At 31.3% G+C, this 17,956-nt stretch overlaps 1 protein-coding gene across 6 annotated transcripts in view; it reads left to right on the top strand.

Annotated features, from left to right (window-relative positions):
• LOC134835629 (teneurin-a) overlaps positions 1-17,956 on the top strand; it is a 196,473-nt gene that overhangs the window by 83,543 nt on the left and 94,974 nt on the right. For all 6 annotated transcript variants that reach the window (XM_063850541.1, XM_063850542.1, XM_063850540.1 and 3 more), the window contains one exon: positions 8,138-8,210. In XM_063850541.1, the coding sequence (XP_063706611.1) occupies positions 8,138-8,210 (73 nt within the window). The remainder of the gene's footprint in view (positions 1-8,137; positions 8,211-17,956) is intronic.

The raw sequence follows: 17,956 nt of genomic DNA, 5'->3' as shown, positions 1-17,956 counted from the left end.
GTTTTAATTGGAATTTAATTGGCCAAGTATTCCGTAATTTGAGGGAGATGCAGATTAAATTGCAAGTTTCCATGGGAGACGAAGATTTTGTGTGTTAGCTTATCTTATTTTGCGGTTTGATTGAATGGACAAGTAAATTACTTAGAAAATTGTTGAGTAATTTGAAGACTGGATATTTCAAGCAGAGATAATCCTACAATGTAAGAAAATTGTGTCAATGTTTTGCATTTTCTATTTGAGACTAAATATCTTTAAAAATATTATTCGAGATTTTAACAGTTATAAAAAATGAGAGAAAGAGCATTACATGCCATAATTAGTCATTTCAATTTCACACAAAGGAAAAATAAACGCATCACATTTCATCTATAAACAGAGACATTTTAAATACATTTCAGATGCAGGAAGAAAATAATATAATGAATGACAAAGTAATCTACTCTTCTCATTCACTTACCGCCATCATCATTGTCGTTGTCGCATCGCACTTGCCCAGCACAACAATGGGATATTTATACAAATTATTTATTCAAAATGTGTAGAGACGAGGGTTCTTTTGTCAAGTTATCATTTTGCACATAAAATAAGTGTTTAGAGAGATATCCTACGTTTCGAACAAAATGCCCACAAAATGGAACTCGCTGAGAAATGATGTTGTCCTTTTCATTGCTATTCATTGTTGGTCAGACAACTCGGCAGAATCCAGGAATGGAAATATTATATTAGATTTTTGCAATAGATGTCACAGAGAACATGAGGGATTTAAATATATATAACGACGATTAGACAAGACAAGACAACAACAACAACAATAAAGACGCAAATAACAATTTTCATGGAGACTTGGAGATAATACAAAAGCCTTGAGTTGCGTTATTTTATTTTACGAAATAAAACCGTAATAGGATTAAATTATGATCATTTACATGAAAAGATTGAGAGACCATACCAGGCACTTCCATGCATAGGTTTCATGTAATTAAATCAGCTAAATAAACAATAAACGCAATTAGTCGTTGTTACATTGCGAACAAATAGAAATCAATCATGCCTGTCGCTTGTCGTCTACCGACAAAACCTTATCAATTTTCGGACAGCATTTTATCGAGTGTTAGCGATCAAATGTATATGATGCATTTACAAACACAAATTCAAAAATGGGAGTCGCAATTGGAGAAGGATGAGCGAAAAATCGAGTGACTAATTTTCAATATATTCCTGCATGCATCCGCTCATCTTGTCTCATTGCATAAGGATGATGATGATGATGGAAAATGCACATTCAGCCAAAACACACAGACAGTTATTTTATTATGGAATACATGTAGAAATGCAACAAAATGCAGTGTTTGTGTGTGTGCGTTGTTGTAGTAACATTAATCAAGCACAATTGTTAGTTAATTGTGGATGGATATAAAACATGAGGAACAAATGTTGTGGATATGTGTGAATATTTGATATGCAGGAAATGGAATATAGTTGAAGCAATGAATGACAATTGGTTCATTGCACTATTTTTGTCGATTTGTTGTTGTTGCTACTGCTGAATATGCAACCATTTTTGATCAATATCTCGTTGTATGAAATCAGAAAGATGTAATTTTCATACGATTAATTTTCAATAGTGTGCTTAATTGTCGTATTCAGTGAGTGAATTTGAGCGATGGACAAATGTGGGCTAACGTATCCATCATTCGGCAGGAAATTTAATTGATTTTCGACCAAAATTATTTATGTGTGTGTGTGTACCTATGATACGAAATTAGCATGTCAATCGAAGGATCATACATCACAGTTCATTTATTCCTCGTTCTCGTCTTATTAATATTTCAGACAAATCTGCATTCGGAGAACGGAGTAAACCTAATCAAAATGTTAATTTGTGTTGTATCGTCCTGTGTGTGTATGAATAGATATCCGTCATGTCGTGTGTCAGGGCATGCATTTCAAATGATTATTATTATGCACTGACATGTTGAGAAAATGCAGAAGATGCAAGATGATCACAAAGTGAATAGTTCTCCCTTCTCGCATATCATGTGAAGCCACATTAAATTCTCTATCAACGTATCTCGATGCAAAAACAGATTCATGACATTGGATTATATGCAATGCAAAGACAAGAAGAACGTGCGCGAAATATTCGCTGTCAGATATGTGGAATGAAACGAGCAGCGAAAAGACGTATTTTATATCTTGAGACATTTATATGCGCAATTTCACAACACATCACTTGATAGCTGGCTTCTTGTTTGATTTGTAGTTACAGATGGCGACGATACGTAAGTTTGTAATTTATTTTAAAGTTTGTCTTGTGGCTTAATATATTGCTAGTTTTGACGTTTTATGAGATTTTCAGGTTTGGTAAGGAAACGAAATGTCTACTTGAAGGATACTATCATGATTCAAGCATTTTTATATCGCCATCGTTATTTAAACAAAGCAAAACGGATGAAAATAAAAAACTGTAATCCCTGTCATTTTGTCTATCATTTCAAAGTTAAAAGACAACATTTTCCACGAAATGCCATAAAAAATAATCAGTGTGAAAAAGTAATTGAATAAAATGCATGTAGCTACTGTTGGAATATACATACTCATTCACTCTTCAACATCCATTAAAATCTGTAAATCATAAAAAGACGAAGGTATTTCGTTAAATCTAATTTGAAGTTTGAGAGAGGTTTTTTCGGTTAAGTTATAAGTATTAATATTTGAAAGCATTAATGGATATCCTTCGCATGGAAGAACACACACACACACATACATTTCCCTACTCTTGAGCGATACATATTTAGGTCATCACAAATAAATTGGATTAAACTTTACCTTTTGGTTATTTCGTTCACTGCTTCATCCACGTGCAACGCCGAAAAAACTTTGTCGTTGATGTTAGTATTAATCCTCCATATTTATACTTAAGTTTCAATATTAAATCCATCCGAAAAAAAGGCAGGCAACATTAATCCAAAAAATGGCATATTATTACCGATGAATGAAAATATGATGGAAACACTCGTATATATGTGAAGGATACAGACAACAACTTCATAACTCTACACAACTCGGCTTGGCTCAAGTGAGACAGAAAATTGCAGGTACATGAACGAAAAAAAAATAAACACAAGATAAAAGTTGCTCTTTTATTGCGTGTCTGATAATATTTAGATTTAATACGGTCGTTAAGATGGATGTTTAGATGTTCATGGAATTCCCAATTTATGCATGTAATACAAAAATACAAACTCAAAGAGCGGTTTCTAAGGAAAAAAATGTAATAATTGCACAAAGTTCTATCATCATCAACATTTCGTCTCACATGAAAAAAAAACAGAGTATACAAAGTACTTGACGACTCCTCCCTCATATTAAATACAAGAAAAAAAGGTAATAACAAACCTGCTTATCGAGCGGCGCTTCATGTTTATTTAATAATATGTCGAGAGAACGAAAAAAATCTGTGTCTGCGTGTGGAATATTGAAAAGTTGGAATCGTGCTTTGTATTCTGTTTGATTTTAATAAGGGAGCATATCAAAAGCCTCATGTTCACATCCAATTCCTTTCATCCATCTATCCATGTGATTCAACGAAAGGTAGAAGTTTGCTAATATTGCAAACATTTTTTTTTTGCGCTGGAAACCAAGTTTGATAAAAAAAAATATTATTCAAAGGACATTCTTTGTGAAAATTTGTGTTTCATTCTCCTAAATGAAAAGCGCTTTGGTTAAATTGTTAAAGCGAAAAGTTTTTTATGAGTTATGATGAACGGAAAAAAATCAGGTAATAACATTACCTTCAGGTAATGCAAATGTAATTTGTAAAATTTTATAAAATTCGGCAAATTATGTTAATAACAGAAGCGTAAAATTAAATATTCGGTAAAGTTCATGTTCCCTATTCGATTCTTCGTGTAAGAGTATGGAATGAGTGTGCTTTTCTTGAGCGACACGCTCGACACAAATGATAATGTTTTAGCTATTAGCCATGCAATAACGGACCGAAAAAGTACTAAAAATCAGTTGTGGCAAGTAAATTAAGAAATATTAAGTGTATTATAATAACCAAACAAAATGTTTTGTTTATGCGTTCATTTTGTCTTAATTGCGCCCCAAGCTGCATGTCTCTGTTCGTAGAATACGAAAGTAATAATAATTACTAAATACAAGCCAGAAAAAACAAAAGGACTGACTTTATGTTCATCGTCGTTCGTCGTAGAGGAGAATGGTTTGATCGATAATGTAATGTTTACTATTATTGTTATTATTACGATGGTTTTTGCTATCCTTTACTTTCGTGCTCGTCTTAGCCTTGGTTTGCTGATTCACATGTGTCTGTGAAGAAAGGTCTGTCTGTGTCAGGTGTACCACTCCTTTTAATAATAATAATAAAGTAAATGAATATAATAATCTGTATTTCTGTAATCGTATCCTTTGTGTGTGTGCTCGTTATTTAGAGATAGGTTTTACGTTTTCAGTGTAATTATGGCGTTCATGCGGGCAGTTTTCAAATAGTGATTTTCTTCAGAAATGATTTTTCTTTTATATTTTTCTCGCTTAAATTTAATGAGTAAGAAGAGATGCAATTTCCCAAATAATTTAAAATCTTCAGAAAAAATAAAAAAAAAATGTTTTTTCAAAATTTGGAAAAAAAATTATCTCCTCGTCATACGCCTTCCTATGAAAGTTACTACGAGCAATTTTTTTCATAAAAAAATTCAAAATTTAGGGAAAATGTATCGAAAAGCACCCTCCTGTATCTAAAGGTTCATTGAGATATTGTTAGAAACAACATAATGACCACAAATATTTATAGACGTTGTTAGTTTATATTCCAATTAGACTTCTTCAAACAAAGACTAAATTTAGATGTAACTTAATTCCCCTTATTGCAATTACACAAAAGCAAAATATTTACTTTATAGGTGTAACATGACTTAATGGAGAAACCTGGTTGTTTTTTAAAAACTCTTTTAATGCATTCAGCTAAACTGTAATTAACTACAGGCGCTTTTGTGACAAATTCTCCAATCATTTATAATTTGCCACAAAAAATTTTTGACAACTGTAAAATTTACAAAAAGCCCGCACATTAACGATCGAGCGTATACGCTACCTAATGAAATATCATCGTGATATTAAAATAAATAACGGCAGCGCGCAATACTTCTACAATGCTCGCTGTACCGTCGATATGCAAATGGCAATAATAATGATTATGATACAATATTTTGACATGAAATAAATTTTAGATACACATCTAAATTGATTCATTTATTATTATGTGTGTATGTGTTTTGTATACTGCAATGCAAAAAAGGCTTTATTTGTATGTTTCCTTTCTCAATAGTACTCTATGTACAATTTTCCTGTACGAAATGCTAAATCACTGAATTTTGTACATAAAGTAATTATTGCCTATGAGGTACATATTTTGTGGCAAACGGTTTACATTTCAATCAGTGCGGTAAACAGATGAAAATTTTAAAATGAACTTGCATTGGTATACCACACAGAGTTTATACTAAAAATTGGCGAGTGCGGTGCTTTTGTCAATAATCATAATAATTGTTGCTTCGATGTTGCGCAGTGCAAATCGCACCTTTGGTTAATTAATGTAATTTTCGTTATAATTATTATTATTTGGTACTTCAATTACCATGGCATTGCAACTATGTTCGGCTGTAATGACACACAAAAAATATGTTAACAGAATGTCTAAATAATAAATTAGCATGTGAAACACAATATTTTAATAAATAACTTGCATCCATCATCATCATTACATTATCATCAGTTTTCATATTAATTATTAAACTGTACTTAATTTCATGTTTCGGCGAAATTTGTTTCATTGAAATTGAGTTGCCATAAAGTTAAAACTCGAGCTCCATAGAAAATGATGAATATATTTTTTGCAAGACGAAAAACAGCCAATAAAAGTTTGTTTTATAATTTACTCCATCCGTAGCGAAGCGGAAATCAAAATGTTTCATATCCGATTGAGCAAATCCTTAAATAAAAGAAGCGCAACAAAGTAGCTTATTGGTAAAAAAAACATTATATCAATCGTGAAGATTTTCAAGCGTGTTTTAACAAAAAATGAGCTTCGTAAGTGTCTGTCTGCGTTTTTTATTTTTTTTTTATTTGGTTGAGATTTGAAAACAACAAGAAAATTAATTTTGAACGTATCAAAAAAAAAATCTATATGTCGAATATAAATTTTAAACATTCAATTTGCTTTTGTAGACACTTATTTAAAATCTTTATCTAATAATAAATAAATAGAAATTTTTCCATCAACCAATACTGCAAATTGAGCACATAACCACAAAAAAAGTTACAGGAAATTATTATTTATAGACATTTTTAAAAAATAAAACTTTACAAACCAATCAAAGCATTTCTCGCTAACTTATTTGCAACTCTTCCCCTCGAAAAATTCTGAATCCTATGATAGCAAACAAAGAGAAAATTTACCACAATCTGTTTATTATTCCATTTAATGTTTCGTTATAAATTTGGATATAAATCGATATAAATGTGGCTTCCGAAATAACTTCTCTACTCTCTTGTTAAGAGTTTTCACACAAACATCGACTATCATCATCGTCAGATAAACTGATATACAACCCGAGATACAAAAGAATAAAGTATACCCACGCAGGAAAAAAAGATCAAATCGAATATTCTTGCCTGCGGGGCTTAAAATGCCATTTATTCATATTTATTGAAATTAAATTATTGGATCAATCTGTTCAGTTGAGTCCTTTTCAAAGTATGGGGAAGTTGCAAAACTAAACAAAAAATTGTGGAAAATTTTCTTTATTTTGAAGGCAATAATCAGACGACCAAAATGACATTCTTCGTAAGTGCATCCTGAATATTTCACCGAAAATATTTCTCTCGTAATGCCAATCGAAAATGTGTCACGTCGTGTCTCAATAGTGTTATAAGCCTTTTTAGATTATAATGCGACACACAAGAGTTTCGTTTCTTCCGTTTTTACGTTCATCTTATACTTAATTCCTAAGTGCTCTACTAAAAATCAATGGAAGTGATTCGTTTTATTTTTATGTCGATAAAAATAGACGGGAGTGCGCGCGATATTTTAACCATGAACTCCAACAATGGCACGGATATACGACTCTACATAATATTTTTATGGCTTGTACTTCATTATGCATAAAAATTGTTAGTAGAGGTCTATTATTATGAGTAGAAACATTGAGGTTTTTGTGGTCGTTTTCTCCCTCACTTTACCGCATATTTTTATTTTTATCATTTTTCTATTTTAATTTAAACTTTATGATGATAGAAAATTTATTGTTGAAACATGGTTCTTGTGTGACAAGACAATGAACGTCGTCCAGTTCTTTGATTTCCGAGTAAATTGGGTCCTTTCATGAAATACTAAATATAAAATTTGAAAAGGGTTGCGAACAATGAAACGTGTTTTACAAATATTTTATCACCGTTGCCGCACTAATATTTGAACAAATTTTCCTATTTATAATAAATAAGGACGAAACATATTGCGTGACTCCGCTAAACAACCGACACATAGATATAGTACCATATATATGTGTTAGCTTACTTACACATTTAATTTCCGACAATAATAATTCTGATTTGATCAAATTTTAATGTGCATCATTTGAGGTTTGTATTATATTTTATATCATTTTGTATATAAAATATATATAAATATAAAACGTTCAACAAATCGATTTTCCCAACATTTATAGATATCGTACGCATCGTGTTGCCGTGAAATATTGGAGGAAACTAAATTAAGCGAAAATTTTTAATACTTCAAGGAAATGAGACTGTTTATTCCGGTGTGTCTGTGTTTTCGCTTGTTTTCCCGCAAAAAAACACTGCAAGGAATGAAAAGCGATGGAAAAAGAGAATAAAAAGGGTGCGCGTTTAATTTATTTAAATTATAATTGACAGTGAATACTTGTTAGCAGGAAGTTTATGTACAACAAAGGCTAGACAATGACTAGACGGTAAAAACTAGCAAGACAAGGGAACACAAAAAAACTTAAAAAAAATCAAAATTGACGTTTGTCGATTTCGATACAATCGAGTTTTTCTTTAAGAATATATTCAATTTCATTTTATTTTTTCTTTGCAGAATTTTTCGTTGGGTTGAATGGAAGCACGTATCCAAATAGATCACCGAACACAAATGAAGCAACTAATCAAAGGTAAGTCTGAAAATTTTTTGAGAATAAGTATCAATTTTAAATTTAATGCTCAACGTCCTTTAACTGTTTTCTCTTAAAAAGTCACAAATGTAACGTCAAAACTTAAGATGAGAACAATATATGTACTGATGAAATATTTCAGTTTTAACGATTTGAACCGAATTATGTCGTAAATTATTTAACATTTTATTTTCATTGCCATCTAACCATTTTTGAAGGAAATAATAACAATAAAACATTGCATTGTCATTAAAGATTGTAAAGAAAACTCTCAGAAACAAAAAGTATCACCATTAAATTGCGCATTTCAAAAATGTTTCATTTTATGATTTTTGGAATACTTGCAGTTTTCATTTAAAATTTTTGCTCTCGTGTTCATGAGGGGAGTCGAGTCAAAACGTTAACAAAATGGAAAATTATGCGTTTATTTACTTTGATGATAATAAAAATAAACGATGATATGGTAATTTTATCAGACTTTTGAACCTGTCCGTATTAATTATCCATATAAAAAATGTTGTGTTTACAAACAAACACACACACACAGGACTTTGTGAACTGATAAAAAAAAGTTAAACATCGAAAAACATTTAATTGGAAGGGATTGAATTTTAAATTACAAGCCATTTTCCTGTGGGTGTGTGTGTGTGTATGTGATGTTTTTAAAAGGATTCTAACGAAAATTTCGCTCTCTGTAATATTATTTATAATGTTGTAACGTTATTATTATTAATAAAATTTGAAACCCCTTTTTTCCGCCAGCTAACGCAAGAAGGTTCATCTGGCGAGTGTAACATTTTAAAACAACAACAACGAATGAAGTGAGGCGGAACCATCGCATCATATGGAGCGCATAAATTTATTATTGTTCCTACACAACCCTCAATTAGGGAGTGAATGGTCCATTAATTAAATATCTCATATCCTTTTAGCATATAAAAAAGAGAAACACAAAAAAAAAGTTCGTGTAGAAGTTATTTCCTGTTTGTGCAACATTAATTAATGCTATTACGCAACAATTTAACAACAGTTGCGCTTTCGTTGTTCACTTTTTTTGAACATTATTCAAATCCATGCGGAGAAAATAGTTCCGCGTGGCATAAAAATAGAGCTAATTAATCAGGAACGAGAAATTTTTCAAATGCAAAAGTGAATGAACTGAAAATATGATACAATTTACTCGAAGCATGATTAAATTATGTTTTTTCTATTCACATGTGATGGCAATTCAAATTCAAATATGTTCAAATTGGCATGTACTTGAATGATGATGATGATGAAAAAGAGGGATTTTATATTTATTACGCTACATTTGATTCGTTTCTGAGAAGGAGGAAATAAATAATCCTTCATATTTTAAATTTTTATAAAATGAAAACATGAGTGAAGTACTAATTGGCTGTATTCAGAAGATTTTATTCAATGACCATGTAATGTTATTGCAAATATGGTAACGTTACTCATAAGCAGAGGGAAAAATCTTGAAATATTTGCTATTTGAAATTTTGTCTTTGAGATATTAAATTTATATTTTCAAATTTTTACAATTTCTTCATAAAAAACTCAAAAACGTTGATTCATCACAATTTTATTATGAAAAAATGCATGTTGCGAAAAACAATTCTTCACAGTAAATGAAAAAAAAATAAATAGTTGAAAAACAAGCAAATTTCTCAGATACACTTTTTGAATGCATAAAAAGTAGTAAATAGAAGTGACAAAATAAACAATATTATTCAGATAGCGTTTCGATGTGTTGTGTCATTGCGTTGCGTGTAACGAAATTAAATCACAATGAAAATGGAAAATAAAATTGCGAAACAAACAACGAGGCTTTGATAAATTTTCATGCATGAAGCTCTTGTCTTTTACGCCATCGTCAGAAAAGGGAGAGAGACACAGAAGGACATTGATATCGATTGTATTTATTTAATTTAGCGTAAATTGATATTGACAGGTTTTCATTTTGAATAAAATTGACTTAGCTAAGCTTTTAATGGATTTTTGTTTGGTTCCATGCTTGGAAAAAAGAAAAAAGAATTTGAAATTTATTGTCGTCGTTAAATTATTATTTTTTTTTTTTATCAAGGAGACACTTTTCTGTTTGTTTTTCTGCTTATTTTGATTGAAAAGGATATGCTCCAATTTCGTTTCTGTGTGGGAAAAATTTTGTTGTTTACAGTTTTTCATCGATTATTTTAGAGAGGTTTCCATTTTGTTAAACGTACATATAGAGACGAAACCACCCGTATAAACAAAGAGCGGAAATTACGAGGTTTTACTGAGATTTTGTGTTCACGTCGCGTCACAAAGAAGAGGCGTTCTGTCAAACAATGCGCAACAGCTTTGATTACAGTAAAGCGAGCGAACCTTTTATTTTATAAATTTTATTTCAAGTATGACGACGACACGATGTAGGCAAAAGATGACAACATACCGTTTTTCTGCCTTTTTCCATCAACAAACGCGCTCAAAAGCATTGTTGTGACATGCGACAAACAAACAGGATGTGCGAGAGCAGCGAAAAAATGTTACAGCATGAATACGGGATGAGCTGACAAAACAACAGCATCAACAACAAAAATATAAATGAAAATGTAAAGACAACAAAAATAATTTTTTATCATCAAATTACAAGCACGTAAAAAGTCGTCGTTGTCATCATACCTGTGTCATGTCGCACCGTTATTTGAAACAAACAAACGAATGTTACACACAAAAAATAATAGGAAATGTAACAACATGTTTGTTTGTCCTTTTGTAACAAAATATTTCATACAAAATAATAATAAAAAAAAGGATTCAAACTTTTGCTTGATGAGTAAAAGGGCATGTCGGTCGTCTAAAAGGCATGCAGACCTACATCAAAAGCTGGCAAAGGTAAAGTCATCTCATTTGTGGCTCAAAGCATGAAAAAGGAAGTGAAAAAAGTTTTGTTGATCTTCTTCTTCGTTATGCCAGAACAGGTCATAATGAGGCAGTCGAAACACAACAAAGGGATTTACGTGCTTTGTTAGAACATTTTCTGGAAATTAGTCGTTTTGTGTGTTGTAAAGAGTTGTTGTTATGATGATGCTTATGACGATAATCTTGTGGTTTTTGTAGATTTTCCGGTTCTTTTCAATAAAATTTCTGTGAATTGTCGGTCTTGTTTGTCTGTTTACGGAGTCAGTACTTTGTGGATTTATTTCTTGATAAGATGACTTTTAAAATTTTCGTTGTTATTTGATCATTTCCGAGACAAACACTCTAAAAATGCTATCCGCGACATATTGATTAATTTTATGCACTTCAGCTTTACTTTAAAGTATTTGTCTGTTAAATGCACCAAATCGACAGTAAATAAACCCTCAGAATTGTATCAAAAAAGAAAAAAAACTGTAACAACAAAAACCCAACAAAGTCTGCGTGCTAAAGTGTAATTTGTACAAAAATATTATTAAAAATGAACATAAAGGGCTATTCAACAACAATAATTTTCAATTTTTACAACATTGTGTATGAAATATAAATTTTTTAATAGCTACAATCATTTTATTAATAAAATACAAAAAAATTGTTATGTTTTACCACTCCAAATAAATAATAATGGAGCAAAAAGTGTAACGGAACATCATACAACAAAAATTTCATAAAATATGCAGTTTTTTATTAAACAATGCACAAAGTTACGTACTTGAAAAAAAAAATATTGAACTACTCGATGATATATATAAAAGTAGCGAATGGCTGAAAAGTCAAATGCGTCCCCTTACCTATTTTTTTACCTTTATGGTTATTAATTTGATGTAATTATAAATAACACACAATTTACACATAGCACTCACATATTTGTGAGGGATACGAATCACGCGTTTCTTTTGTTTTTTTCTGACATCCAGATGGTTGTTGTTGATTTAGCTGCTTACAAAGAAAAAGTGTTTGATTCCTCATTAAAATTTGTCATCAAATCCCGAACAAAAAGGGTTCAAATTTCAATTAACACGTCTACACCCCATTTTAATGACATGAACTCGAACGATTGACTCCGCTCCTTTTGGTACCATTTCTTGATCCATCATCATGTCGCATCGCCGATGAAATGTAATACGGGGGCATAACCATAAAAACCAATACTATTAACAAGAGAAATGGTTGGTGCGGTAACATTTCCATTTAAAATTTTAATTAAGTTCCTTTATCCCTTTTATTTCGTCTTACGCAATTTTAGCTGGCAACGGCATATAATTACCCATATATATCATTTTACCGATATCTCATCAAAGTTTTAAGTTCATCGCAGTCGTTCGTTCGCTCAAACTCATTTAACTAAAGACTCTTGACAAATCAACAAATGTTGCATGTCAGTCGTTCATCGATGTTCACAGCGGCGCTCATCATGATTGAATTTCCCTTCGAATTTGTAAAATAAATTGTCCACATTTTGCTTTCTCACTCGTATACATTGTCGTCGTCGCATTATTTGTCACATAAATTGTCTAACATTTATCAAAATGGTGGAAATACTGCTGCGGTTTCGATCGAGAGGCAATATTATGCATCAAGTATCAAATATTAAATTTCTTGTAGTTAATTGCGTGTGCCTTAATTGCAATTTTGTGCTTCCCTTTTTCATTTACTCTCTATAGATATCTCTTGTTACGAACGATTGACGACGACGATATGCCACCCCATCACGTATCGTTACCGAGAATTGCCTCCCGAAAATTTCTACATTATTGCTTGTTTTACACTTGTTGAATTATTATTGTGTTTTATTTGTTGACAGTGATGAAGGTAGAGACAAAATTTAAATTAATTTGATCAATATTATTATAATGGCGCACACAATAAAGCAAGCGAACGAACGAAACACAGCAAAACAATTGAATACAGAATGAATACCTGACTTGATTAAGATGTATTTTGAGAATTAATTAAATTCCTGCACAGCTAAAGATGAAATTGAGTAAACATAATCAACATTTTGACCATAAACAAGACGGTTTCTTGTGTCTACGAAGAAACAATTAAATTTCAATTTTCTATCAAATGGATTTTCTTCGCTACTTGACTACTAAAACGCAGGGGCGACAACTGCAACGGAATTGCAATTGATTAGAAAGATAGAGATAATATTTTCCAGTTTCTTGCGTCTTTTTCTACTGCGTGCATTTATTCACTTTTCTCAATGAGTAAAGGATTCACGATCGGATATTTATTCAAAAGGGAAATTCTTTTATTTCATTATATTAAAGCACACAGCTGTAAAAACAATTTGTGTGATAATCAAAACTCGATTCTCGTTTCGAAAAAAAAACAACGCAATAACAAATAAACGGATAGAATTGATATTTGGATAGAATGAACTATTTTTGACGTGTATTTTGAAAAATTCGTTATAAACTCTTATTTAAGATATTAAAAAATTTATAGTTTTGTCTTATTTTTAAAAGAGAAGGCAATATGATGGAAATTATTCCAAAATGCTGCCCAAGAGTTCTTTCTTTGTTTTTTTTTCGAAAGAACCTAACTAACCTAAACTTTTGTGCACTTTTCAATTCCCTGCGAAAACTTAAAACTACCTAACGCTCTATGAGCAGAATCCCTTACAAACTAATGAGGAACACAATTCCCGTTACAAAAAAAAAATTGAAGCTATCCCTAATAAAAAAAAAATCTATCCCTATTAGAGCGACAAATGCTCTAAACTTAAAATTAGCTGAAAAAAAACTTAAAAACTACCCTAATGAAAAGTGCGTGGAATATATTCAACTTAAAACTAAAAAGTTTCAAGAACTTACCGTTTTTCCTGTCGATGTTTTTTCCATTTATTAGGTTGAATATGCCATCGCCTCATTCACTGTCCGCTCCATTTCTTGCACTTCGACGCTACATTGTCTGCTCAGGTTGATCGTGTTGTCTTCGTTGCTGAAGACGATGTTTTCCGTCTCCCTCTGCGTGATGATTTTCTGTGGAAAGATTTTCCGAACTCTTTACGACAACGTAAATTGCCGCAAAATGTTCCAAATTACAATGTATTCTCTATAAATTGATAACTTACCCTGTATTGTTGATTGTCTTGAATAGATTTCCCTCATTTGATGCGTTTCTTCATCTTTACCCTTTGTTCTCCATATTTCTTGATAAATGTTTGTTTGGCGTATTGTCATTCTAATAACAAAAAAATATAAAACATTTTAAAAAACTAAAAAATGTTAAAAAAGTGAATATTTTTACGAACCTCGTGTTTTCCTTTTGAATCCAATATGGCGGATGACATTTGATTAGGACGATACAAGAATAAAAAATGTTTCCGGTTTCACAAACCTTAAATATAGATTTTCATATCTTCCAATTTTCAAGCTTAAAAACCATCAAATACGACATTCGACAAAAATTATGTTTTTTTTTTAAAGTTCTTTCATACCTTTGAATTTTGAAGTTTATTATTAAGCTTATTAAATATTATGAAACATTTTTAAAGCAAGGTTTTTGTTAACGATCACATTCAATTTGAAAAAAAAAATCATTCAAAATCAAAATTTAACCCTTCAGTTGAAATTTTCTTTCGTTTACCCAACACTGAAACTTCAATGAAAAAGCGTATAATAAAATAATTTCTGCCAAACCTGCTAAAATTAAAAAAAAAATACGAAAATTAAGAAAAACTCACGTTTTTGTAATAAAAGCATATTTGAGGATACATTTTGCATTACTTACCGTGCAAGATCAGCAGAAATCTTTTTCTTTTTTTTAATTAGATAACTTACCATATTTTTACACAAAAACGAATAAAATGCAAGAGAAAGATAAAAGCCGGAAAAATCGCTGGTTATATACTATTGTGTTAAACTTTTTAACTTTTCTTGTCTTGTTTTGTATCGTGTCGTGCGCCGCTTTGTGTCTCCTAATATGCAAATTGGTGTCCAACGTGTTCGTATGTTCAACTCAATATAGAAGGAAATTTATGCAATTTACATTTTAACGAACGTTGGTCGATTTCCTGTTTTACTCACGACAAAGAACGGCAGTGATGGAGTTTCGAGACTTCCGTCTTGCACAAAACACTGTTGAGACATCTCTGCTCTTTTCATCGATGTGCTTTATAGGCGTTGTAATTTTTGCATAAAACGGTCCTTTTTCACGGAGAGCAAAAAAAAAAGTACGTTCAGCACTGAAAAAATTGTTGCTAATTTTTGCTAAATAAAGGTAAATTTTTAACCATTACATAAAATGTGAAGACTATGTATGAGATACACACACACAGAGAAGAAGTTTATGATTCTGGTATTTTTGTGAAAGTTTGTCTTTATACACGACAAGGATGAGCAACAACGCATAGGGCTCATTCATTTGAGAACAAACGAACGAACGACAGAGAAGTGAAATCTGTGTGTGTGCGCTTAACTTTTATAACAAAAATGTATTTAATTTTCATAATAAAAAGGAAATTATAAAACTTTTTCACTGCACCTGGGCTGACTGAAATTACAGCACAACACGCTCGTCTGTACATTTATTATGTTTATTCTTGAGTAATTTTTTTTTGAACAACCATTGTTCTTGACGCAGGTACGAACAAAAAAAGCGAACAAACATCACCTGTCTGTTTGCACAAGAACCATGCGTTCATCGTACAAGCCGCGCGTAAAGAGAAGGTGTAAGCATTTTATTCAAATAGATTTTCTTTTAACCTCTTCTCGTCTCTCGTTTTTTTTCATAAAAATACGCTCTCTTTTGTTTACTTACTTCTGTTGCTGCCTTGCACATTATGCAGGTTTAGTCTTCGTGCTCGTCGTTCATTATGCAAATTTAGTTAAAACCGAAAAAATGTTCATTTTAGCAATTCTCCTCCCACACAACTTGGAAAAAAGCCACAAATGCTCGTCACACTAAAAATTTTGGTGACAACTGTTAGACAGACATACCATCTACCACTATTGTCTCGCTTCAAACATGAGCAAAAATGGTCGCCGTTAAAAACTATCATTGTTGAAACATGTACTCTTATGGATGATGTTAGAAAGCCATTGTTTGAAGTTACCTGTACGAAAGTGTTACCACTCTCTACGTCAGTAAATATTCATTACCGAAAACACTAAATTAATAGTTACACAAAAGTTTCTGTTTGTTTTGTCTTTTTGTGTGCTCAAACTCAAACTGATATGCGCTGCGTTTCGGCAAACGATAAACGAACAGAACAGATTGTCAAATAACAAAAAAGTAGTTTTCACAGTTATGAATATTTAATATTGAACGAGTGAGGGAGCAAATGTCGTGTTTGCGCTTGTGAGAAAAGTTTCTCAGGAAATTTGGTAAATTCTTATCACTTGAGTAAATAAAGTAGCGTGTTGTAATTTTATTAAGTTTTTGATGTAACTGATGTTGGTTATGAATTTCGAAGAAATTTTTTTTTTGCCAAGTTTAATTAACTACGAGATATTAAAATGCGACAACCATATTCAAATTAATGAAATTTTTTACATTTGATTTTTTAACTTCACACTTTTCTCTTTTTGAAAGATTTGATTTAAAAGTACAAAATACAATTAGTCAAAAGACCCTTTTTGTAAAATTAATGTTCAGGGACACGAAATAAATTTATGATACAGTTTGGTTTTCATTTTTAACAAATTTTTAAAACAACGGCAAAATCCCATATATTTCGCAAATTTATCAAAACCTTTCTCAAAAAGGTTTATTGGTTTCTGTTTCTCACATTTCTGTTCAAATTTCTCTTGCAAATAGATACCATTTGCAATTCTGGAAAATTCATTTATGTGCATGGTTTGGACATTTTACTTTCGTGGTTCTTTTGTTTTGATTTGTAAATTTCATCAGAAAGTCCAATTGAAATTAATATTTCATGACTTTATAGTGTTTGGGAATTCAATCAAAAATGTTGAACATAGTCACAAACCAAATAAAAATGAATTTTTTGTCCTTCACATTGTTACACACTGAAGCACTTCAATTCGTTACGAATCCCGGTAACTATGCAATCAAATCACTGGTTGAGCATTCGTGTGTTCATCGCAACGGCTCGACATATTATACGACTTGCCTATTCAAATGGTATAGAAATTTAAAATGAATGAACGATTCAATAGCTTTCAATAACGTTAAGTGCATTAAATGTGAATAATAATAATGGAAAAAAATATACAATAAAAAGTTGGAAAAAATTGCGGATTAAATAATAACTTTTGTATCCAGAGAAACTGCGGTTCACGCAAGAATGACTCTTGAAATACTTTTTTTTTTTGCAAGCGACTATTGTTTGTATTTTATTTCAATTTCCTTTTGCTCTTGACGACTTCGACGAGGAAACGATACAATTTTATGATACTCTCATAAATAAATCTAAGCCACTTAATGGCAACAAAAATCAATTTAATCGCGCCACAGGACACCGCAACGCAACGCAGATTGATATTTCATTGGCCAACAAAATATTTATAATTAAATTAGCACGAGCGTTCGTGTCGCATGATTGCCCGGATCTGGATTTGACCGAAAATTAAATTGAAATTTGTCAATTAGTTCAAATACAAAAATGCAAAATTAAAAGTGATAATCTCCGTTTTTTTTTTGTTCTATGACCTTCGACCATGCTGACAAATATTTTAGTACGACGCATTTTAATTGGCAATTACATTAACAACGGGACAAGTTTTTTCCATCTAATCCCGCGATGTTAATTAAAATTTAGAGTTCACTCGTTAATTTGATTGAATAAAATATAAAAATGGTAATAAATAATG

The sequence above is a fragment of the Culicoides brevitarsis genome, chromosome 3 (genome assembly GCF_036172545.1).
Source record: "Culicoides brevitarsis isolate CSIRO-B50_1 chromosome 3, AGI_CSIRO_Cbre_v1, whole genome shotgun sequence".
Lineage (NCBI taxonomy): Eukaryota > Metazoa > Arthropoda > Insecta > Diptera > Ceratopogonidae > Culicoides > Culicoides brevitarsis.
The sequence above is the reverse complement of the archived record's forward strand: the minus strand, read 5'-3'. Positions and strand labels throughout refer to the sequence as shown.